General features: G+C 48.4%; 1 protein-coding gene across 1 annotated transcript in view; it reads left to right on the forward strand.

Moving 5' to 3' along the window:
- The first annotated feature begins 3,752 nt into the window (after window positions 1–3,752).
- Window positions 3,753–24,124, forward strand: part of CIITA (class II major histocompatibility complex transactivator) — a 60,560-nt gene continuing 40,188 nt past the window's right edge. The window contains 1 exon segment of the mRNA XM_017890664.1: window positions 3,753–4,119. Within this exon segment, the coding sequence (XP_017746153.1) occupies window positions 3,837–4,119 (283 nt within the window). The 5' untranslated portion in view covers window positions 3,753–3,836.

Raw genomic sequence — 24,124 nt, forward strand, 5'->3', positions numbered from 1 at the left:
CTGTGTTGCCCAGGCTGGAGTGCAGTGGCCGGATCTTGGCTCACTGCAAGCTCCGTCTCCTGGGTTCACGCCATTCTCCTGCCTCAGCCTCCCCAGTAGCTGGGACTACAGGCGCCCACCACCTCGCCTGGCTAGTTTTTTTGTATTTTTTAGTAGAGACGGGGTTTCACCGTGTTAGCCAGGATGGTCTCGATCTCCTGACCTCGTGATCCGCCCGTCTCAGCCTCCCAAAGTGCTGGGATTACAGGCTTGAGCCACCGCGCCTGGCCTGTATAAGTCTTATGTGGGCCTCAATGGGCTAAAATCAAGGTGATTTGATTCTCTTCTGAAGATTGCAGGAGAGAAGCTATTTCCATGGTTTTTCAAGCTTCTAGAAGCTACCCACATACCTTGGCTTGTGACTTCCTTCTTTCATCTCCAAAGCCAGTAACATTGTATCTCTTTGACTAGTCTTCCATAGTCACATCTTTTGTCCCCATTTTCTACTTTTTAAAATTTCAATAGTTTTGGGGGGAACACGTGGTTTTTAATTACATGGAAAACTTCCTTAGTGGTGACTTCTGAGATTTTGGTGCACCCACCACCTAAGCAGTGTACACTGTACCCAGTGTGTAATCTTTTATCCCTCACCCACCCAACCCTTCCCCCTAGACCCCAAAGTCCATTATATCATTCTTATGCCTTTGCATCCTCATAGTTTAGCTCCCATGTGTAAGTGAGAACATATGATGTTTCCTTTTCCATTCCTGAGTTACTTCATTAGAAGCATCTTTATTGAGAACACATTAGCTATTATTTCTTTAAATACCTTTTCTGTCTCATCCTCTCTCCCCTTTCTGTGACTTTATATATGTATAAGTTGAACCTTCTGAGATTATGCCACAAATACTTGAAGCTCATTTAAAAAATTATTTTCTCTCTGTTCTTCAAATTGAATAACTTCTATTGTACCATTTTAAAATTCTTTTTCTTATTTCATATCTATTTTGCTGTTAATTCCACCCAGTGACTTTTAAAACTTCATACGTTGTATTCTTCACTTTGAAAATTTCCATTTGGTTTTTTTAATAGATTCTATTTCTTATGGTTTCTATTTTTATGCTAAAATTTCCTATCTTTTCATTTTGATGAGCATATTTTCCTTTACATCTTTGATGTCTTTTTCCTCCATGGTTATAATCATAGCTTTAAAAATCATTATCTGCTAATTTCAACATCAGCATCATCTTGAGGCCAGTTTTCATTGATTATCTTTTTCTCTTGAAAATGTTACTTGTTTCCTGTTTCTTTATATGTCAAGTAATTTTGTTTTTATTTATTTATTTTTTTGAGACAGTCTTGCTCTGTCACCTAGGCTAGAGTACAGTGGCTCTCGATATCGGCTCACTGCAACCTCTGCCTCCTGGGTTCAAGCAATTCTCTGTCTCCGCCTCCTGAGTAACTGAGATTATAAGTGCCCGCAACCATCCCCAGTTAATTTCTGTATTTTTAGTAGAGACAGGGTTTCACCATGTTGGCCAGGCTGGTCCTGAACTCCTGACCTTGTGATCCACCTGCCTTGGCCTCCCAAAGTGCTGGGATTACAGGCATGAGCCACTGCACCTGGCCTATATCAAGTAATACTGTATTGAACACAGACATTAGGGATATGTCATAAACACCCTGGATTCTGTTATAATCTGAACAGCGTTAATATTTTTGGATTTTATTTCAGTAGGGATATAACTTGGCTGGAATCAAATGCAAAATCTCCTACCCCTACACCCATTGCAGCTCAAAATTTAGCTCAGCCTTAGCTGAGCTGCTTGGAGTCTAACCTATGAATACATACATAGTCCAGAGGCCAGCCAGATATTTGGGCAGTTATACACAGAATTTGGGGCTACTCTTTTCTCCCTCTCTGTCTGGGATTTCTACTTTCCAGTAGCTATTTTTGCCCCAAATTTTATCCTCTGATTGTAAAGGGCAGTAAACCTTTCCTTTTTTTTTTGAGATAGAGTCTCACCCTGTGGCCCAGGCTAAAGCACAGTGGCACTATCATAGCCCACTGCAACCTCAACCTCTCCAGGCTCAAGTGATCCTCCCACCTCAGCCTTCCAAGTAGCTGGGACCACAGGCATGAGCCACCACACCCAGTTAACTCTTGTAATTTTAGCAGAGATGGGGTTTCTCCATGTTACCCAGGCTGGTCTCAAACCCCTAGTCCCAAACAATCCTCCCTCCTCGGCCTCCCAAAGTCCTGGGATTATAGGTGTGAACCACCATGCCCAGCCTTTTTTTTTTTTTCTTTTTTAAATAAGAGTCTTAACTGCCCTACACAACACTGATTGAAATTTGCCTTCAGACTAAACTCATGAACTAGGAAATTCACTGGTGATATTCTCATTTTCCATGTGCTGACTCCCTTCCGGTATCTGCCTGGCCTGTCACTCTCCAGTGCCTTCAGATAGTTGTTTTTTATATTCTTCCCAGAGTTTATAGTTGTTACCTGTGGTAGTGATCATATGGGAGCTGGTCAGCCATATTGGAAATGGAAATCCTTTGTCTCATTTAAGTGAATAATGCAAATGGCCCCATCTGAGAGATGGTAGTCCTGAGTCTGGAAGGAAACAAAGTCACGGCATGTTACAGAATGGGCAGGAGAACACTCGCCTATGGGTTCTTTAAAACTGGGTTGGGGATTTTTAGAATCATAAACCAGACTGGCTTCTATGCAAACCCTCAGTTTTGTGCATTAGTAAGTTGGGGATAGTCTTAACAAACAGTCAGTGTTCGTTAAGTGCTTACTAGGTCCAGTGTTAAGCCCCTTAAATGCATATGAGCTTGGATTGCTTTTAGTGGGAAATTTTGCAGATGAGGAGACTGAGGTTTTGTGAGGTTAAACTCAAGGTGATAGTAGTTTGCATGATTAATCACTAATAATGATAATGATGGCTTGTATTTATTGTATTATTATCATGTTGTAGATAATGCACTAGGGACTCTATTTATGTTATCTCATTTAATCTTCCTAACCACCCTATAATGTAAGTAGTGTTAACAAACAGAGACTAAAAATGCTAAGTAAGGCAGGCTGGTGGCTCACACCTGTAATCCCAGCACTTTGGGAGGCTGAGGCAAGAGGATCACTTGAGCCCAGGAATTCAAGACCAGCTTAGGAAACAGTGAGACCCTGTCTCTGCTAAAAATAAAAAATAAAAAATAAAAAATTAGCGGGGCATGATGGTGTGAGTCTGTAGTCCCAGCTACTCGGGAGACAGAGATGGGAGGTTCGTTTGAGCCTGGGAACTTGAGGCTGCAGTGAGCTATGATCATGCCACTGCACACCAGCCTGGGCAACAGAGGAAGACCCTGCCCAAAAAAAAAAAAAACCAAAGTCACATAATAGTCAAGGAGCAGATCTGGGACTTGAACATAGGCAGATTAACTCCAAGCCTATTTGCTTAACCTCTATACCACAATGCCTTCTTGCTATGATAAAACATCTGTAAAGACCTATTACCCTATAGGTCCTCTACGGAGGCATGTTGCCTTCCTCTTAGAAATAAGAGATTGGCTCCAACAGAAGACTGTGGGCTTCTGTGGCACATGCACCTGGGTAGGACCCAGAGAATATCTGTGGAGTCTGAATCAACCCAAAAGCCAATATCCATCCGTTCATCAGGAACCCCAGCCTACAACGCAAAAGAGGAAATCTTCCTAAGTAGAAATAAACTGTAATAAATCGCAGAGGTTCCCTCGTCCTGGTTTTCACTTCATGTTTTGGATGCTGCACGCCGGGTGAGCGGAGATCCCAGGCACTGGCCAGGGCAGCTGCCCTGACTCCAAGGGCTGCCATGAACAACTTCCAGGCCATCCTGACTCAGGTGCGAATACTGCTCTCCAGCCATCAGCCCGGCCAGGTGCAGGCACTCTTGGACAACCTGCTGAAGGAGGAGCTCCTCTCCAGGGAATACCACTGCACCCTGCTCCATGAGCCTGATAGTGACGCTCTGGCCAGGAAGATCTCTTTGACCCTTCTAGAGAAAGGAGACCTGGACTTGGCCCTCCTGGGGTGGGCTCGGAGTGGGCTGCAGCCCCCAGCAGCCGAGAGGGGCCCCAGCCACAGTGACCATGATGGTAAGTTGGCATCACTTTTAATCAAAGAGCAATGACAGACTGTAGGCAGCTCAAGGGTTTTCCCTCCTCTCTGAAAGGGAAGTCAACGGGAAGGCAGACTGGTGTATGGTGAGCTGGCAGGAGCAGTGAAAGCGTGGAGCACTGTCTCTGTTGCTGGGTGTGCTGGAGCGCACGGTGTGCTTCCCACTCTGCTGGAAGGAACCGTCCCAGGGGCCTGCAGCCAGATGCCTGCTTGGGTTCACTCACTGAGCCCTGATGATACATCAACATTAATGGGGCATGGATGGACAGATCAGCTCCTGCCTTCAAGGGGCCCGCAGTCTAGTGGGGAAGATGGATGCAGGCACAATCAGTGTGAGTCAAAAAGAGAGAAATGGGGCAGGGAGCAGTGGCTCATGCCTATAATCCCAGCACTTTGGGAGGCCAAGGCAAGTGGATCACCTGAGATCAGTTCAACATTAGCCTGGCCAACATGGCAAAACCCTGTCTCTACTAAAAAATACAAAAATCAGTCAGACATCCTGGTGGGTGCCTGTAGTCCCAGCTACTCAGGAGGCTGAGGCAGGAGAATTGCTTGAACTCGGAAGGCAGAGGTTGCAATGAGGCAAGATTGTGCTACTGCACTCCAGTCTCGGCAACAGAGGGAGAGTCCATCTAAAAAAAAATAGAGAAATGGGGTGCAGAGAAAGGAGGAGCCAGAGAAAGAGCTGAAAGCAGAGCTCACCTTGTGTGTATGTGTGTGCGTGAGCATGTGTGAGTTTGCATGCATTTGCTTATGTGTGCATGTGTGTGTCTGTGTGACACACAGCGACAGAAACCGAGAGACAAAGGGAGAGCAAGAAAGGAAGGGAGAGAAAGACAGACAGAAAGAGACAGATAGACAGGCAGAGACAGGGAGAAAAGGGAGGGAGAGGAAGGAAAGGGGAGGCTGACGGAGGAAAAGAAAAAGGGAGAAGGTGGGGGAAAGAAAGATGAGAAACAGAGAATAAGAACTGGCTTAGAGGGAGACAGAATGAATGCCTTATTTTTAAGAGCATTGGTGACACAATCATCTTAAACCGGAAAGACAAGCCTGCACCGTACTCTGTCCACTCATATTCTTGGCTCCTCCAACTTTTTGCGTCTCCTACCCAGTTACAAAGAAGTCCTCCCTTCATTGCAATGTCACAACTTTCTTTTTTTTGAGACAGAGTCTGTTTGGTTGCCCAGGCTGCAGTGTAGTGGCACGATCACAGCTCACTGCAGCCTCAACTTGCGGTGCTGAAGTGATCCTCCCACCTCAGCCTCCCAACTAGCTGGGACCACAGGCAGGCACCACTATGCCTGGATACTTTTTAAAAATTATTTTTTGGAGACATGAGGTCTCACTGTGTTGACCAGGCTGCTCGCAAACCCCTGAGCTCAAGTGATCCTCCCGCCTTGGCCTCCCAAAGTGCTGGGCTTACAGGCGTGAGCCACCGCATCCGACCTGGTCATAACTTTCTAAAGATGATGTTTGTTCTATCTCCTTCTGAAACGCAAGTCTTGAGAGAATAACAGTGATTGACATTTATTGAGTATTTAGTGTGCCAGAAACTTCCTAACCCCAATCTAGAACCCTCTTACTTACTTCTCCCTTGACCTTGAACCCTTTGATCCTCATCCGTATTTAGCACTTAAAGAAGCAGAGAGACTCTGCCCAGTGGTGACACAACTTGCCCAGGTCCCCCAGGTGGGAAGTGGTGAAGACTAGATTTGAAGACAGACAAGCTTTGATTTTCAACTTAACCTTCAGGGCATCAAATATGTTTTGGCGGCCTTATCTTGGGCACCAGATCAATGCTCTTTACCAACTTTCCTGCCAAGGCCTACATTTCTACGGGGTTGGCTCTTTTTGTGGTCAAATTCTCACCCAAGTGGTTTCCATCGTCTCTTGGTCTCATCTTTCATTCTCTTCCTCCTAACAGACAGCTAGGCAAGGGGCATCTTTACCACCCAAACATTCTCCCTTGGCTTCTCAACAGGGGTTCAGACAGCCAGTGTGGTCTCGATGGCGGCACAGATGCCAAATGGGGGAGAAGCCAGAACCTTCCTCTCTCCCTGGCTGCGGCCCCTCCCGCCCCAGCCACATGTGCCTTCACAGGCTACTGCCGGACACTCCAGCCCCTCCCACCCCCTCCTTCCGAGAGCGCTGGTTCCTGTTATTTAACTGTTTCCTCCCTCGGGAGGTAATATTTTTATTTCTGATCTCACGTGACTCCAGAAAGTGGAACTGCACTCAGGGCCCAGTGTGGTCTTGGGGGAGCTGGGAGGGGTATAGGGCAAACTGCTTTTTTCCTGCTTTCTCTTTCTGCCCTCCAGCCAGCTTCCCTGCAGGGCCGCCAGGCCTGACCCTCTACAATGGGGAGGTGTGCTGGCTGCTGGACAGCTCTCAGAGGGGAAGAAAGAGGACAGGGCAAGAGAATTGCACGGTTTGTAAACAAAGGGCACTGACTCATTTTTATGGGGGTTCAGAAAAGGAAATCATCCATGTGGGGATTTTGTGACCCTCCCTCTGAACCACTCTATAACGACCTTGGCCCTCTGCTGTGCTAAACGCTCCACTGGCTACCACATCACTCAGAGAAAAAGCTAAATCTGGACAACGGCCCACAATCTGGACAATTTCCCACCTCATCACCTCCCTGCTGTCATCCCCTACTCCTGTCTACCTCGTTCATCTACTCCAGCCACATTGGCACCCTTGCTGTTCCTCGGACATGCTCAGCACACTGTCTGCCTCAGAACCTTTGCACATGCCATTCCCTCTGCCTGGAGCACTCTTCTCCGAGCATTCTCTTGGTCAACCTCCTAAATTCCTTCTACTCTTTGCACCTTATCAACGAGGCCTGCCCTGACCAAACCATTTAGAATTGCAACTCCTCCCTCCACACTCTGAGCCCCCTCCCCAGATTGATTTTTTTTCCCCACTTTTTTTTTTTTTTTATAGAGTCTCACTCTATCACCCAGGCTGGAGTGCAGAGGTGAGATCTCAGCTCACTGCAACCTCCACCTCCTGGGTTCAAGCAGTTCTCATGCCTTAGCTTCCCAAATAGCTGGGATTACAGGTGTAAGCCACTACGCCAGGCTAATTTTTGTATTTTTAGAGACAGTGTTTCACCACGTTGGCCAGGCTGGTCTTGAACTCCTGACCTCAAGTGATTTGTCCACCCCACAAAGTACTGGGATTACAGGCATGAGCCACTGCGCCTGGCACCCCCCCCCCCTTCTGTATATCTTACTTTTGTATTGTGTGTGTGTTGTTTATTGTTTGACCCTCTCACTGGAAAATAAACTCCACGTGGACATGGATCTATGTTTTGATCACAATATGTCCCAAATACCTAGCACAGGGCCTGAGCACACGGTAGGTATGCAATATATATTTGTTGACTATTGAGTGGATGAGTGGGTGGATGGGTGGGTGGATGGATGAATGGATAGTTCATGTAATACTATTATTCCTCCTTTACTAACGAGTAAACTGAGGCACAGAGAAGTTAAGTGATTTGCCTCTGGTCATGTTCTGAAGAGGGAGACTATGGGGTCTCACGAGTCCTGGCCAATTGCTGTACTTTCTGCAAAAAAAGTACTGTTTTGGCTTCCTCTCCTAAACAACCCAAGGGGCTACGGTAAATCTACCCCAAATAGGTCGGCAATCTTCAAAGTGAAATTGATGATTCAGAAGGCACCTTCAGATATTGCAGTGCCTTAGTTGCAATTGTGCAGAAAGCCCAGTTCTGGAGATGGGAGCTTAGGGGTTTCGCTCTATGCTACACAGAGCAACCTCTGTGCATCCAGCCCCAGGAAAGCTCCAGTGAGTCCCAAGAGTCAAGGTCCTTGCCCTGGAGGAACTCAGGTGCCTCAATAGGAAGTTAAAGCAAACATTCAGGCAGTCCCTGGTCAACAGTGGGTGACAACATTGGGACAACACCTGTCAGAAGCCAAAGAAGGAGGAGCTAGGTTGGGTGATGATGGAAAAAGAACCAGGCTGGAGGCTGGACAGCTGGACAGCTTTGGGTCTGAGGCCATCCTCTGCTCTTTACGCACCATGTGACCTTGGCCACATGACTAGACCACTCGGAATCTCAGTTTCTTCATCTCTGAGATGGGAGCAATGATACGAATCTCCCAGGGCTCTAGTGAGGGTTAAATGAGATGGTAGGTAGAAACCTTCCAAGGCAGTGCTTGACATTAGGTCGCACTGTATAAACATCAGACCACTATAAGGAGGATAACAGCAATGAGAATTGAACATGAAGAAGATAAAGCAGGGGTTTGAAGCACCGAGAAATATAATTACTGCAGTCTCACTGGGGGCCCCAAACAATATCTAGACACCTACTCTGTGCAAAACGCAGTGCTGAGTGCTTGGGTACTGTGCATATTTGAGAACTGAATCAATGTGGCCCCTGTCCTTGGGTTGAGGCATTGAATTAGCACATGGGCCATGTCCTCAGACAGCCTGAGTGCCTGTCCTGCCTTCCCAATTCCAAGAGGTATGACTCTGAGCACTTCCTGGGCACCCCACCTCAGTTTCCCCATCTATAAAGTGGAGATGGTAATAGCATTCAGAGTCACTGATCTAAGGGCTCAGGGACATCATTCAGTGTAAGACCCATGCATTTCCTGCAAGAGGAAGCTGGTTCTGACTCAGCCCCGAGGCTGGCGTCTGAGGCAACCACAAGCCCAACGTGAATGGTGGAAAGATGACTCTAAGTGGGGGCAGCCTCAGCTGGCCTTAGGTTTGACCATGGAAGGCGCAGCATGAAGGGGCCCATTTTGCACACTTTCTCAGAGGCTGTAGGGCACCCCTGCCAGGGTCTTATATTTTATTGATTCCTTTGACTCTACTTTGTTGGTTGTTTTTGTTGTTCTGTTTTCATTGTGTGGTATTTTTGCCCATGAGGTCTCAGTTCTAGGTATAATAGAACAAAGCCTCCCTCTAGGAAGTTGATTGATTTATTGGAAAGGCAGGAACACTCCACAAATCGCTAAGCTCCCTTCCTCCAGCTTCCTTCCCCATCTGATCCTTTGGATGTGAGAAACCAGAGCTGTGACACACCAGAGAGGATAGAGGCTGTGCCCTCCCTCCTTCTGGGCTTCCTTTCCTGAGAACCAGCTCCTGTTCTGATCCTGGGAACCTCCTTTGCCTCAGGGAGGGGGATGTGTTGGTGAGGAACTAACTCAAGCCTTTCGCCTTGGACTGCTTCTCTGGCCCTCTACCCCAGGAACCACAGAAGGAGACACACCTGCATCCGGAAGCTGGCATTTCCCCATGGGTTTTCCCAGGCCAGACTGTTCCAAACACAGCTTGCCCCCAAGCCTGGCACTTCTCCAACCAGGGACGGTTTCTGTTCTGTGTTGCTATGACCTTGAACAGTTCACCTGTGTTCCTTACTGTCTACTTTCCCATGCACCTACCTGCCTGCCCTCCAACTTTCCTGATCTGTCTACTTACCTTCTCATATCTATTTCTTTTTATTATTGTTATTATCTTTATTCTCACCTTGTCTTTTTTTTTATTTTATTTTATTTTATTTTGGCTGGGGGACAGAGTCTTGCTTTGTAGCCCAGGATGGAGTGCAGTGGCATGATCTTAGCTTATTGTAACCTCTGCCTCCCAGATTCAAGCAATTCTCCTGCCTCAGCCTCCCGAATAGCTAGGATCACAGGCACCTGCCACCATGTCCAGCTGATTTATGTATTTTTAGTAGAGACAGGGTTTCATCATGTTGGCCAGGCCGGTCTGAAACTCCTGACCTCAAGCAATCCACCCATCTCAGTTTCCCAAAATGCTGGGATTACAGGCATGAGCCACTGTGCCCAGCCTCTTGCCCTGTCTTACGATGGTAATCTACTTCTCAATTTATCTATTTATATCTACTATCTACATACTTACATACTTATTTACTCATGTCTACTTATCAGTTAATCAATTTCTCTAGCTACCTAATCACCCATGTATTTCCCATATATTTACATGCCAAAGTATTTCCCTGCCTTCCTACCAACTAAGCCCCCTATACAACAATCCATCAGTAGGTCCAGGTTCTCATGTGCTCTCCCATGTTCCTCCCTAATTTGGATACATAGCAGTTGTATTCTACTCACCTATCTCCCTGTTCACTGATCTCTTTTCCTCCCTTTCTTGCCTCCTTTCTTTCCTTCTCCTGAATCATTTATTTAGCACCTGCTAGAAATTCTGGTGGACTCCCCATCCAGTGCTCTTTCACCAAAAAGCATGAGATGAAGAAGCACTTTCAATCTAGTAGGGGAGCAATCTTCATCCATTTGGAACTGGAGGCTACCTTGATCATTCAAATCTAAAACTCCATTCATTCCTTCAGATGGTCTTGGAATAGTGTGTCTTTTATTTTGTTATTTTTATTTTTATTTTTTATTTTTTTCGAGAGGGAGTCTGGCTCTGTTGCCCAGGCTGGAGTGCAGTGGCGTGATCTCAGCTCACTGCAAGCTCTGCCTCCCGGGTTTATGCCATTCTCCTGCCTCAGCCTCCCAAAGTAGCCAGGACTACAGGCAACCGCCACCACGCCTGGCTAATTTTTTGTATTTTTAGTGGAGATGGGGTTTCACCGTGTTAGCCAGGATGGTCTCGATCTCCTGACCTCGTGATCCGCCCACCTCGGCCTCCCAAAGTGCTGGGATTACAGGCGTTAGCCACCGCGCCCAGCCTATTTTATTTTATTTTTTGAGACAGGGTCTTGCTCTGTCGCCAAGGCTGGAGCACAGCGGTGCAATCAAAGCTCGCTACAGCCTCAACCTTCTGGGCTCAAGTCATCCTCCCATGTCAGCCTCCCAAGTAGCTGGGACTACAGGCATGCACCACTCTGCCAGGCTAATTTTTTTATTTGTTGTAGAGATGAGGTCTCGCTGTGTTGCGCATGGCTGGTCTCAAACTTCTGGGCTCAAGCGACATGCCTGCCTTAGCCTCCCAAAGTGCAGTGTGCACCCAGCCCGATGATGTGTCTTTCAAATGCTCAGTTCTGTGTAGGCATTGGGGTGAGCATAGAAAATTAAAGACCTGGCCCTAGGCATTAACAGATTTATGATCTAATCAGAGGTAGCAGGGATGATGCTTATGAACTTGAAAGTCGAAGTTTTATTGCCAAACAATGTTGCAGCAAGTTTTGTAAAACCCAGCAAAGGAAAAAATTATAGTTAGCTGGAGGCGCAATGAAGTTGGGAACTCGATCTTTGCAGGATGGCTAAAATATAGGCCAAAAGGGAGAAGGCAGGAGAGCAGCGCTGGAAGGGAGCAAGCTCCCAGCATTCTCCCTTGGCTTGCAGGGAACGAAGGTGCAAAGGTAGGATTGAGCAGAATCTGTTTTGGGAGACTGCAGCAAGCACCGGCAATTTTTCCAGAACACTGTTCTTTACTTGGAAGACCAAGTTTCTCCCCATCTCTCCCTGGGACTTGGCAGGGGACCCCAGTATGGGTTCTAGTGGTTGCTGCCATGCTAGATTCTGACTCAAGACAAATAAATTCAGATCCTTAGGGCAAGACTGGCTTCAGCAGCACCTCTCCTGACAGGGGTCTCCTCTCAGGACAGAACTGACTTTGTCCCAAGCAGACCTGGGCTCGGGGAATCCTCATCACCTCTGCAAGAGTTTGTTGTTGTTGTTGTTGTTGTTGTTGTTGATGATGATGTTGTTTGAGATGGAGTCTCACTCTGTTGCCCAGGCTGGAGTGCAATGGTGTGATCTCAGCTCACTGCAACCTCCACCTCCTGGGTTCAAGCAATTCTCCTGCCACGGTCTCCTGAGTAGCTGGGATTACAGGCATGAACCACGACTCCTGGATAATTTTTCTATTTTTAGTAGAGACAGGGTTTCACCATGTTGGCCAGGCTGGTTTCGAATTCCTGACCTCAAGTGATCCATCCACCTCAGTCTCCTAAAGTGCTGAGATTACAGGTGTGAGTCGCCGCGTCCAGCCTGCAGGAGTCTTTAAGAGGCAGCAGCAAGGAGGCAGGTGTTTCAACAGAGAAGAAGCCTGTGGTGGGCTTCCCTCCTCCTCCTGCTCTTTACCCCCATTCACTCAGTGCCAGAGGTTGTCATTCTACCTCTGAGCCATCCTGCCCGCTCCCTCTCTATCCCCGAACCCTCATCTGCCTCTGCTGAAATTCAGCTCAGCTCCTGGCTGGGTACCACTGCTACTCATCTCTAGCCTCTCTACCGTGGTGCCTCCGGGTGCCAAAGTGCATCCTCTGCCATCAGCCAAACACATGGATTGACGGGTGTCACTTGCTCTGCTCAGAGACCTACACTGACACAGGCATCGTCAGGTTCAGGTGGAAAAGACCTGGGTCTGGAGGAGTCAAGGAAGATGTCGATGAGGAAGGTGGTACTAAATGAACCTCTGGTACGGGGAAGATATACCAGGCAGCTGCAGTCATCCAGGTGAGCGTTGGTAGTCGTGGCTGGCCCATTCTAAGTTTTAAAGCTGCCCTGGTCATCGGTCTGAGGGCGGGATGGGGGGACATCAGAGCCAGCTGTCTCTGAGAACAGAAAGGGACCCCCATATGGAACCTCAAGATGGCTGAGCAGTCAGAGGTGCCTCTCCCGTGGCACCAGGTCATAGGATAATGGGACTTCTTAGAATTTCTTTCTTTCTCTCTTTCTTTCTCTCTCTCTCTCCCTTCCTTCCTTCCTTCCTTCCTTCCTTCCTTCCTTCTTTCTTTCTTTCTTTTTTGAAACTGAGTCTCTCTCTGTCACCCAGGCTTGAGTGCAGTGGCACAATCTAAGCTCACTGCAACCTCCGCCTCCTGGGTTCATGTGATTCTCGTCCTTCAGTCTCCCGAGTAGCACACGCACCATCACGCCCAGGCTAATTTTTGTACTTTTAGTAGAGACAGGGTTTTGCCATGTTGGCCAGGCTGGTCTTGAACTCCTGACCTCAAATGATCTGCCCGCCTCAGCCTCCCAAAGTGGATTACAGGCATGAGCCACTGCGCCTGGCCCTTCTTAGAATTTCTGACATTCACCATGTCCGTTTGTTAGCCCCACCAAGCAAGGCTGTTTCAAATTGACTCTTAGCACTTCTTATTTATCCAGCAATTTCCACCCCCTTCCTCACCCCAGGGCTTCTGAAAACAGTGAAGCCTTCAAAGTAATCACCTTACAAAGAAGGGCATCACCCTCATTTCACACGTGGGGAAATTGAGGACCACAGAGAGGAAGTAAAGAGGCCAAGGTCACACACCTGCTAGTAAGTTCCCCGTGCAGTGCTCTTTCAGCAAAAATGCATGAGGCACGCTAGTCTTTGCTTCCAAACCTTCATTTCAGTACCACCTTCCTCATTTTTGTGTTTTCTGCATAACACCTTACTATTATTTATGACAGGGTATTTTTTTTAACCACTCACCTTTTTTATTCACCTTTCTTTTCTTTTCTTTAAGAGAGACAGGATCTCATTCTGTTGCCCAGGCTGGAGTGTGTGGCATGATCATAGCTCACTGCAGGCTCGAACTCCTGGGCACACTCGATCCTCCCACCTCAGCCTCCAGAGTAGCTGGGACTACAGGTGTGCACCATCATACCTGGCTAATTTTTTAAAAAAATATTTGTGGAAAAGTTAGCTGGATATAGTGGCAAGTGCCTGTAATCCCAGCTAATCAGGAGGTTGAGGCAGGAGAATCACTTGAACCCGGGAGGCAGAGGTTGCAGTGAGCCAAGATCATGCCATTGGACTCCAGCCTGGCAACAAGAGTGAAACTCTGTCTAAAAAATAATAATAATAATAATAATAATGATAATTTGTAGACACAGGGTCTCACTCTGTTGCCCAGGCTGGCCTCCAACTCCTGGCTTCAAGCAATCCTCCTGCTTTGGCCTCCCAAAATGTTGGAATTACAGGTATGAGCCACCTGGCCCAGGCATCTACTTTATTTTCAAATAAAACTTTACATTCCATTATAAAGGAAAAAAATGGCAAAAACAGGAGGTAACCATTAAACAAGAAAGCAGAGTGATGTTAGATTCTAGCAAGATACTGTTGACTGTAGAAGGCTCTGAGGCTAGAGAGCTGCTTTCTATAAAATGAAGTGATCATACATTAGAAGAGGGTGTTAAAGACGTGTTAGTACCAAACTGAGACATCCTCCTTGATGCCATCAGGAGGATGGGCAGAGACTGGAAAAGACACTAACTTTTTCCCTGTGGGAGTCAGTATTATTTAGCATCACATCGGTGGGTCATCCCAAACCATCTGGTTACAAGGGTACTATATTTGGGTCAAAACTCTTTTAGGTATAATTTATGTTTTAGTCCAATATCTAGGGATGAAAATGACAGGTGGGCCACTTATGATCTCCAGGGAAATTCAGGGCAATTTCGTGTGGGGGTGGGCATGGTAGAGAGGAAACGGCATCTAAGAAGTCCCCAACAGAGGCTCTCAGTTTGTCTTGAGGCATTTGGGGCAGCTATGATACTGGCCCCATCCTGCAGAGGATGGCAGATATTGGCAGCTGGCACCAGCGTGGTTCCATTGTGATCATCATTTCTGAATGTCAGAGTGTTGAAGATTCCCCCAACAGACTTTCTGTGCGACTTTCTGTCTTCACCAAATGCAATCCACAATAAGGAATTGAAATTAATTTCAGAGGCGTGGGGAGGGCTTAAGGGAGCGTGGGAAAATTAGAGAGTGTTCAGAAACAGAAATCTGACTGCTTGGGGCCACCTTGCAGGGAGAGTTTTTTGACGGTCCCTCACTTGTTTCTTTGCATGTTGGCTTAGCTTGGCGGGCTCCCAACTGGTGACTGGCTAGTGATGAGGCTAGTGATGAGGCTGTGTGCCTCTGAGCTGGGCATCCGAAGGCATCTTTGGGGAAGCTGAGGGCACGAGGAGGGGCTGCCAGACTCCAGGAGCTGCTGCCTGGCTGGAATTCCTACACCATGCGTTGCCTGGCTCCACACCCGGCTGGGTCCTACCTGTCAGAGCCCCAAGGTAAAAGGGCTGGGAAAACATCTTAATTTAGAGTGCGGTCTCAGCTGGTCCTGCCATTCCAGATAAACAGAGAAACCATTCCGAATTGGGGGCGGGGATGAGGATGAGAACATGAGTCTGTGTCCTGCTGGGGCACGCCATTGGAAGATGTGAAAGACTTGTCTGTTTTCTTCCACTGGAGGGAAACTTCAGGTCAGCCAGGTGTCTGGACTGTGAATCCTGTATCAGCACCGAAAGGTTCTAGAAGTCAGACTTTCAGGCAGTGTGTCATTAACTCTCAGCATGCTGGCCTGGCTCTGCCCACAGCAAGATCCTTTCTCATTCTTTTGGGTAAATACTGAGCAGTGCTTCTGCAAGACGGGACCTCTGCCAGACTCTACTCCATCCCCAGAGAAGCAGGGAAACCAAAATTGGAGTCAGCCTTGAGGTGTAGCTGTTGAGCCCTTGGCAGCTGGTGAGAGCTGGTGGATGCTGCCATTCCCCCAGTTTTTTTTTTTTGTTTGTTTGTTTTTTTTGTTTTGTTTTTGTTTTTTTCTGAGACGGAGTCTCGCTCTGTCGCCCAGGCTAGAGTGCGGTGGCCAGATCTCAGCTCACTGCAATCTCTGCCTCCCAGGTTCATGCCATTCTCCTGCCTCAGCCTCCCAAGTAGCTGGGACTACAGGTGCCCGCCACCTCGCCCGGCTAGTTTTTTGTATTTTAGTAGAGACGGGGTTTCACCGTGTTAGCCAGGATGGTCTCAATCTCCTGACCTCGTGATCCGCCCGTCTCGGCCTCCCAAAGTGCTGGGATTACAGGCTTGAGCCACCGCGCCCGGCCCATTCCCCCAGTTTTAAAACGGTGTTGTTAGAAAAGGGGCAGGGGACAAGGGGACAGATGGTGGGAAGAACACAGCGCAGACGCCTAGCACTGGCTCTGAAGGCAGCATGGCAGCTCCACCATTGGCTGGGAAGGGTGTGCCCCTGAAGAAGTTGTTTATATTCTCTGAGTCACTTTTCCTGAAGTGTAAAATGGACCTGTGGGAAAGCCCGTATGATAGGGTAATGACGAGGGACCTAGCACACTGCCCAGTAGTTTGTAGGAACTGAATATCATCATAGGAGCTCAATTTTATTGGCATTGCTGTCGTTGGATGGTTAAAGGAGTTTGTTTAAGGGAGTGTGGGAAAATTAGAGGGTGTTCAGAAACAGAAATCTGACGGCTTGGAGCCACCTTGCAGGGAGAGTTTTTTGACGGTCCCTCACTTGTTTCTTTGCATGTTGGCTTAGCTTGGTGGGCTCCCGACTACTGACTGGCTAGTGATGAGGCTGTGTGCTTCTGAGCTGGGCATCCGAAGGCATCTTTGGGGAAGCTGAGGGCACGAGGAGGGGCTGCCAGACTCCAGGAGCTACTGCCTGGCTGAGATTCCTACACCATGCGTTGCCTGGCTCCACACCCTGCTGGGTCCTACCTGTTAGAGCCCCAAGGTAAAAGGGCCGGGAAAGCATCTTAATTTAGAGTGCGGTCTCAGCTGGTCCTGCCATTCCAGAGAAACAGAGAAAAGGTACCCCTTTTCTCAGACTCCCCTGAAATGTATGGTTTGCTCTGAACCCAGAGACTGATGACACGTCTGCCGGTGTTGCTGGGTGCAGCTGTAAGTCGCTAGGGGAAAGTGTTTGAGGGGGAGAAGTCAGAGGTGACTTTGCCCCCTCCCTCAATTCCAGATGAGGAAATACAGGCCTGAAAAGGGAAAGTGACCACCTCACGGTCTCATGCCCTGGAGGACCCAGCAGGAATCCAAGACCTCTGAAAATGAAGGGCAGGACTCTTGCCACCGCTGGGGGTGTGGTCATGGGGACACAGGTTTTCCATCCATGGAAGGCCCTGAGAGATTTTGTCTTCCTCCCTAGGGCCAGCATCAGAGGAGTGAATAGCTCAGTTCACTCCTCCATGTGCCCTGGGAGGTGGTTTGCCACTTTCACGGTTGGACTGACTTGGAGAGAAACAGAGAGCCACCAAGGGGTGGGGACGAGCTCTCTGCAAGTCATGGCTTGCAGATCACTTGCCCAAGTGGCTCCCTAGCTCCTGGCTCCCGGCTCTGGGCCTGGGACTTTCCCCGAAGTGGAGCTGGCCACTGTGAGGAGCCGACTGGAGGTAGGGACCTCTTGAAGGGCCCAGGCAGTTGGGATGCCACTTCTGTTAAAGCACGTGGTGGCCACAGTAGGTGCCTGGTTGCTCCACAGCCTGGCCAGCGTCTAGTGATGGAGAAAGAAAGTGAAAGGGAAAAGAACTGCGGGGAGGCGGGGAGGTAAGATGATAAGGAGACGAGCTGCCACAGACTCGCCGCGGCCCCAGAGCTGGCGGGAGGGAGAGGCCACCAGCAGCGAGCTGCCACAGACTAGCGGCGGCCCCAGAGCTGGCGGGAGGGAGAGGCCACCAGCAGCGCGTGCGGGAGCCCGGGGAACAGCGATAGCTGACCAAAGTCTCCTCTGCAGCCGCTAAGGTCGGGCTGAGAATCGAGGCTCCGAGACTGATAGCTACTAGCTCAAGGTTACACAGTAAGTCTGGGAGGAATGGGGATGGAATGTGCAGAATGTAGACCTGGGAAACACCTCGTTTCCCGCATCCCTGGAACGACTCTGCGCGGGACCGGGAGCTGGGAACCCGGGGCTTGGCTTGCTGTGCCCGGAGCTCCAGGGCCGTGGGCGGGTGGCAGGAAAGCCTGGCGGCAGCTTCTGCAGAGAAGCTGGAGCGCAGACGGGGAGCGCGCAGCAGACACACGCCCCAGGCCACCCTTGGCCGACTCCGTGCGCCCGGGATCCTGCAGAGGTGCGCACCTGCGCGCAGAGGGAAACACGCGCCCTTCTTGTACGCCAGACCTTGGACCAGGGCAGCCCTTCTCTGAGCTTCGCTTTCTCTGTTGGGTCATATTCCTGCTCTAACTCTGGAATCTTGGGTATTGGGCTTTCCAGGCGGGGGCCCCTGTGCAGGGAGGCAGCAGGGAGCCAAACCTTTAACCTGAGGATGAGAGAAGTCCTCAACTCTCGTTGAACATCTTGGCGAAGGTGTGTGTTGTTGGGAGGGGTGGAGGAGGGGTCTCCCGGACTGAACCGATCTCTTGATCTCTCATTTCTGTATCTCGCTTTGGGGTCCTGAGTCACACCCTCTAAGGAGAGAGGCTAAAGGGCCTCGGAAAGCCAGCATACGAATGCCGGGGTGGGAGTGAGAAATTAGGTCTTCTTAGGGTCCAGGAAAACAGGAATCGGAGCCACCATGCTTAGCTTTGTCTGGAACTCTTAAAAGCCGTGGTCCTCCTGAGTCCCACAGCCCCTCTCCACCCTGGTGGCACAGGAAAAACAGCAAAAGCCTAGAAGTTCAAGGCGTGGCTCCCTCCCCAGTCGCAGCCTGAAGTTTCTAACTTTGGCAGGAAGTCTTCAGTCTCTGCTCCCCACTCCAAAGAAAAAATAAATAAATACTTCTCCGGAGTGAGGTTAAGGAAACTGGTACTTCTTCCTGTTGGAGAAAGAGGAGCCAGAGGAACTTGACTCTAACAAATGATCACCTTGCAAACCCCCCGCTGCCTTAGGTAATGACCTGGTCTCCAACAACCTCAGAACGTTTGGAGGCAGGGTCTTCAGAGATGACTGAGCTGGGAATCCCAGCCTTCCCACACATGAACATCACCTGGGATGGTCAACCTGTTTAGGATGCAAGTTCCTGGGCTCACCCCCAGGCCCCGTTGGCTAGGCCTGGGGTGAGGCTGAGACCGTGCAGGTTAAACCATCTATCCCAGGTGACTCCAATGTTCGCTTGTGGTGCAAAAGTTCCCAGGGCGGAGACACTGGGAGGCGCTAATGTGGTCTCATCTCTTTACTCTCTCCCTGTTACAAACCCTCTATCAGAAAAGAAGTCCCAGGAGGTGTTTTGTTTTGTTTTGTTTTGCTTAACACCACATAGCAAGCAGTTTGCAGAGGCAGGATTTGAACCTTGGTCTACTGAGAGCCCAGTCCAGTGCAGCAAGCAGATGTGAACCTCCACAAATGCAGGGCGGGTCCCAGGCAGTCAGAGAGAAACCTGTTGATACCCAGTCTGTCTGATGGCTTGGTTTCATGTCCTAAGACCCAGCCTCAGATACCTTGAGAAGAGCAGAATCAGAAAATTAATCAAGGACACTCAAGGGCAATCAGGGAAGTGGCTGGAGGGAGGTAGGAAGCTTCTGGACTTAGCCTTGATTCGCCTTGAGTCACCCTGACAAGTGACTTCCCCTCTCTGAGGTTCATCTGTAAAATGGATAAAACATGAGAGCTTGCTTGATGATGTCTGATGTGCACAGATAAAGCACTTTGGAAAACCACCAAAGAATATTCATGCATTGGGAATAATTATTATAGATTCTAAAGGAATTGTTTAGAAAGATCAGAGAGGGGCCGGGTGCAGTGGCTCACACCTGTAATCCCAGAACTTTGGGAGGCCGAGGCGGGTGGATTGCTTGAGGCCAGGAGTTCAAGACCAGCATGGGCAACATAGAGAAACCCCATCTCTACTAAAAAGCCTTTTTGTGTTTTAGCCGGGCAGGGTGGTGCACGCCTGTAATCTCAACTACTTGGGAGGCTGAGGCATGAGAATCGCTTGAACCCGAGAGGCGGAGGTTACCTGAGAGGTGGAGGTTACCTGAGAGCAGAGACTGTACTACTGCACTTCAGCCTGGGCAACAGAGCAAGACTGTCTCAGAAAAAAAAAAAAAAAATCAGAGAGGAAAGCATAGGCAGATGGGAGGTTTCCAAAGACCAAGACACACACAATCAAAAGACAGTTCAGAAAGAGGCATTAGTTACCACCGATTCTCATAGGAAGGACATAGATATTTTTCAGATTCCTTCAATCCTTCTTGCATCAAGGACAAAGTCTCTTGATTTTCCCTGATCTTTGAAAGTGCCCTAATGCTTGCTAAGATTTCTTTTAACAAAGTGGTAGAGAAGTTGATATTATTTTAGTAACATTGTTTCTTTTTCAACCACAAGTGATACTGTTGGTTTGGTTTTGCTTCTCCATTTATACGTGGGAAAAAAAAGTTTTCTTTTTGTAAAATCATGGCAAAATACATATAACATAAAATTTACCATTTTAACCGCTTTCAAATGTACAATTCAGTGGCATTAAATATTTCCAACTGTTGTGCAACCCCCACTATCATCCTTCTCCAGAACTTTTTCATCCTCCCAAACTGAAACTCTACCCAATAAGCAATAACTCCCCACTGCTCCTTCCACCCAGTTCGTGGTAACTCCAACTTCCTGTCTGTATGTTTTGGGCCACCTCCTATAAATAGAATTACACAATATTTGTCTTTTTGTGCCTGGCTTCTTTCACTTAGCATAATGTCTTCCAGGTTCATCCTTGTCATGACACGTGTAATTCCTTTCTATGGCGGAATAGTATTCTAATATGTGGACATCCCATATTTTGTTCATCCATTCATTTGTTGATTGATAGACAGGTGGGTTGTTCCTACCTATTGACTATTGTGAATAATGTTGCTAGGTACACGGGTGGACAAATATCTGTCTGACTCCCTGCTTTCAACTCTAGAAAGCTGTCTTTTAAAATTGGTCTATTTAAGTTTTTTTAAAAAGTTAATTTAAGGAAAATACTGAGGTAAATTGTACAACAGGTGATATGTCAATATGACCCAAAAAATTGTAAAGATGGAAGACGAATGCCTGCAGTTTGGGAAACCACATGAGCGGAAAGACCTGGAAGCTACTGTAAAATCTAGGCTGAGGGTCTGGTGACTACTAGACCAAGGGCATGGCAGCAGAGGGCAGCTGAGAGACTTCAGGAAGGAAAGATGTAAGAATTAAGAAAGGGGCCCAGTGTAGTGGCTCATGCTTGTAATTCTAGCACCTTGGGAGGTCAAGGCAGGATGATGACTTGAGACCAGGAGTTCGAGACGATCCTGGGCAACAGAGCAAGATCTTTTCTTAGAAAAAAAATACATAAATTAATAAAAATAAATCTTTGAAAATACAGATTCCAGGCCAGGCACGGTGGCTCACACCTATAATCCCAGCACTGTGGGAGGCCGAGGCCAGCGGATCACCTGAGGTCAGGAGTTTGAGACCAGCCTGGGCAACATGGCGAAACCCTGTCTCTCCTAAAAATACAAAATTAGCCGGGCGTGGTGGCACATGCCTGTAATCCCAGCTACTCAGGAGGCTGGGGCAGGAGAATCACCTGAACTTGGGAGGTGGAGATTGTGGTGAGCCGAGATCACACTATTGTACTCCAGCCTGGGCAACGAGAGTGAAACTCTGTCTCAAAAAAAATGAAAGAAAATACAGGTTCCTGGGCCCAGCTGCAGACTCCCTGAATAGAGCCACTGGGGGTGAGGCCCAGGACGCTGTGTTTTTAACACCTTTCCCAGGTAATTCTCATTCACAGCCAAGGCTGCCAATGGCTGGACTCCTTACTCAGATCCCAGCAAGCAAGACTGGCTCATGGATCATCTTGGGGTCTGCAGCATCTAGCAGAGTGCTGAGGGGACTGTGTTAAGTGAGCTGGATAGGTCAGGACTGGAGTGTGGGGCCTGGCTTTTCTAACTGCAGTCACAAGATCCTCATCACTCCACCCCCTACCCCAGCACCAGGGTCAGGTTCCTTTCCAGGAAAAACTTGTTGGACTCCTTTCCAGGTCATTGACTGCAGCTAGGAGTGGCACGCAGAGGAGAGGCCATCTGGAGCTGGGACAGACCAGGCAAGTGGGGAAGGGAACTCTTATCCCAACCCTGCATTCTGGACAGGGACTGAAGGTCTCTTGGCTGCAGCTCATACAGCTCATCTTCATTCTTATCCTGGAACCACCAAGTCCCTCACCCGCAATAACTTTACCCTTCACTGGCAAACGCACAAGCTGGAGATGATGGCTTATTTGAGTTTTAAGATTTTCCAAGTTGCTATGAGGTCAAGGTCCTCAATGGGGACCCAGAGAAGATAGGTGGCTTTCCTGGACTTTCAGAGGGGCCATCTGTGGTGTCTTTTGTGGGGTTCTGTAGGATTTGCAGGCCTCCTTGGAGGAAAAATAGAAGTAAGTTGTCTCAGGTCAGATTGCCTGGAAAGCCAAGTAGGAGATGGAGATTTGCATACAGGAGGTTTACTGCGGACAGTCACAGGAGGGAACACCCAAAGGAAAAGGGAAGAAAGCAGGGTTGGGAAGCAGTAGGAGTTGAGGTGCAATGCAGTCACAACGGAGGTCTTAGCCAATCCCATAGGGAGCACTCAAGCTGAGACAGCAAAGAAGCTAGACCTTCACACCCCTCATCTACCTCCTGTGCCCCCATACAGGCATAGCCTCCCCCATGATGAACATTCAGCACTAGACTGATATATTTGTTATAATCAATGAACCCACATTGATGCATCATTATTACCCAAGGTCCATGGTTTGTTTATATGAGGGTTTACTCTTGTTGTAGATTCTGTGGGTTTGGACGGATATACGATGTCATGTATATGACACTACAGTATCACACGGACTTGTTTCACTGCCCTACAAATCCCGTGCTTTGTCTATTTATCCCTCCCTCTCTCCCCCATACCCCTGGGCAACCCCCAACCTTTTTATCTCCATTATTTTGCCTTTTTCAGATAAATGGCTGGAGTCATACAGTATGTAGCCTCTTCAGATTGGCTTCTTTCACTTGGTGGAGTTGTGTTTTTATTTTTTAAAATGAGTTTCATGTGTTTATTTATTTTTGAGACAGGGTCTTACTCTGTCTCCCAGGCTGGAGTGCAGTGGCACAATCACGGCTCACTGCAGCCTCGACGCTCAGGCTCAAGTGATCCTCCCACCTCAGCCTTCTGAGTAGCTGGGACTGCAGATGCACACAACCACGCCCAGATAATTTTTGTATTTTTTGTAGAGATGGGTTTTTTTTTGTTTGTTTTGTTTGTTTTGTTTTTTTTTTTTTTGAGACGGAGTCTCGCTCTGTCACCCAGGCTGGAGTGCTATGGCCGGATCTCAGCTCATTGCAAGCTCCACCTCCCGGGTTCACGCCATTCTCCTGCCTCAGCCTCCCGGGTAGCTGGGACTACAGGCGCCGCCACGTCGCCCGGCTAGTTTTTTTGTATTGAGATGGGGTTTTGCCATGATGACCATGCTGCTCTCGGACTCCTGGGCTCAAGTGATCTGATGCATCCACCTCAGCCTCCCAAAGTCCTAGGATTACAGGCTTGAGCCACCACGCCCAGGCTGAGTTGTGTTTTTAAACTGTACTCTGTATAGCTTATTTTAGGCAAGAGAGGTTTCAAGGACAGAATTGAATCCTGCCTCTCCTTGCCCCAATCACCCATCCCTTCCAAGTCATCATCTTTCCAGAAGTCAGAGCTAGAAGGGACCTGAAAAGGGCCTCTAAGCCACAGTGTCAAACCCAAGAACCAAAAAGGCCATAATGATGTGAAATATGTCCCGGCAGAAGGCAATAGGGAGTAGTGGAGCCTCTGGCGATCCTATTTAACCACAGCGGTCTCTTTACCTGTTCAGGAATTTAGGATCCATGTAAAATTTCATCTGAAAACCACTGCTCTTGTGTGACCCTCTTATTTAACAGATGAGGGCCCTGGGGACCAGAGAGGGGAATGGGCTTGCCCAAAGTCACACAGCCTCTCAGAAGCAGAGCAGTGCCCGTATCTCAGGTCTCATGACTCCCTGGGTCAATTCCATGCCACCAGGCTATTGCAAACACTGCCGTTTCCATGACCGAGTGGGTCCTTCTTTCTTTAAACTGCCTCCAACTGCTGAGAAGCCCTTTGGCTAGGGATTGGAGCCAGTTTTGCTTTGTTTTCAGCTTTCCTGCTCTGAAGTTACTTTGTTTGCCAGAGGCTGGTTGGTTCAAACCCAAAGGGCAGGGAGCTGTAATGGAAATCCATCCAAGGGCACTGGAATCGGGATGGCAAAAAGGAGCAGCAGGCAGGTGTCAGCGGGGAGCAGCTCTTTGCATCCCACAGTTCCCAGAGAGCTTACCATTCATTCATTCATTCATCTGTTCGTT

The sequence above is a fragment of the Rhinopithecus bieti genome, unplaced genomic scaffold (genome assembly GCF_001698545.2).
Source record: "Rhinopithecus bieti isolate Rb0 unplaced genomic scaffold, ASM169854v2 scaffold_19459, whole genome shotgun sequence".
Classification (NCBI taxonomy): domain Eukaryota; kingdom Metazoa; phylum Chordata; class Mammalia; order Primates; family Cercopithecidae; genus Rhinopithecus; species Rhinopithecus bieti.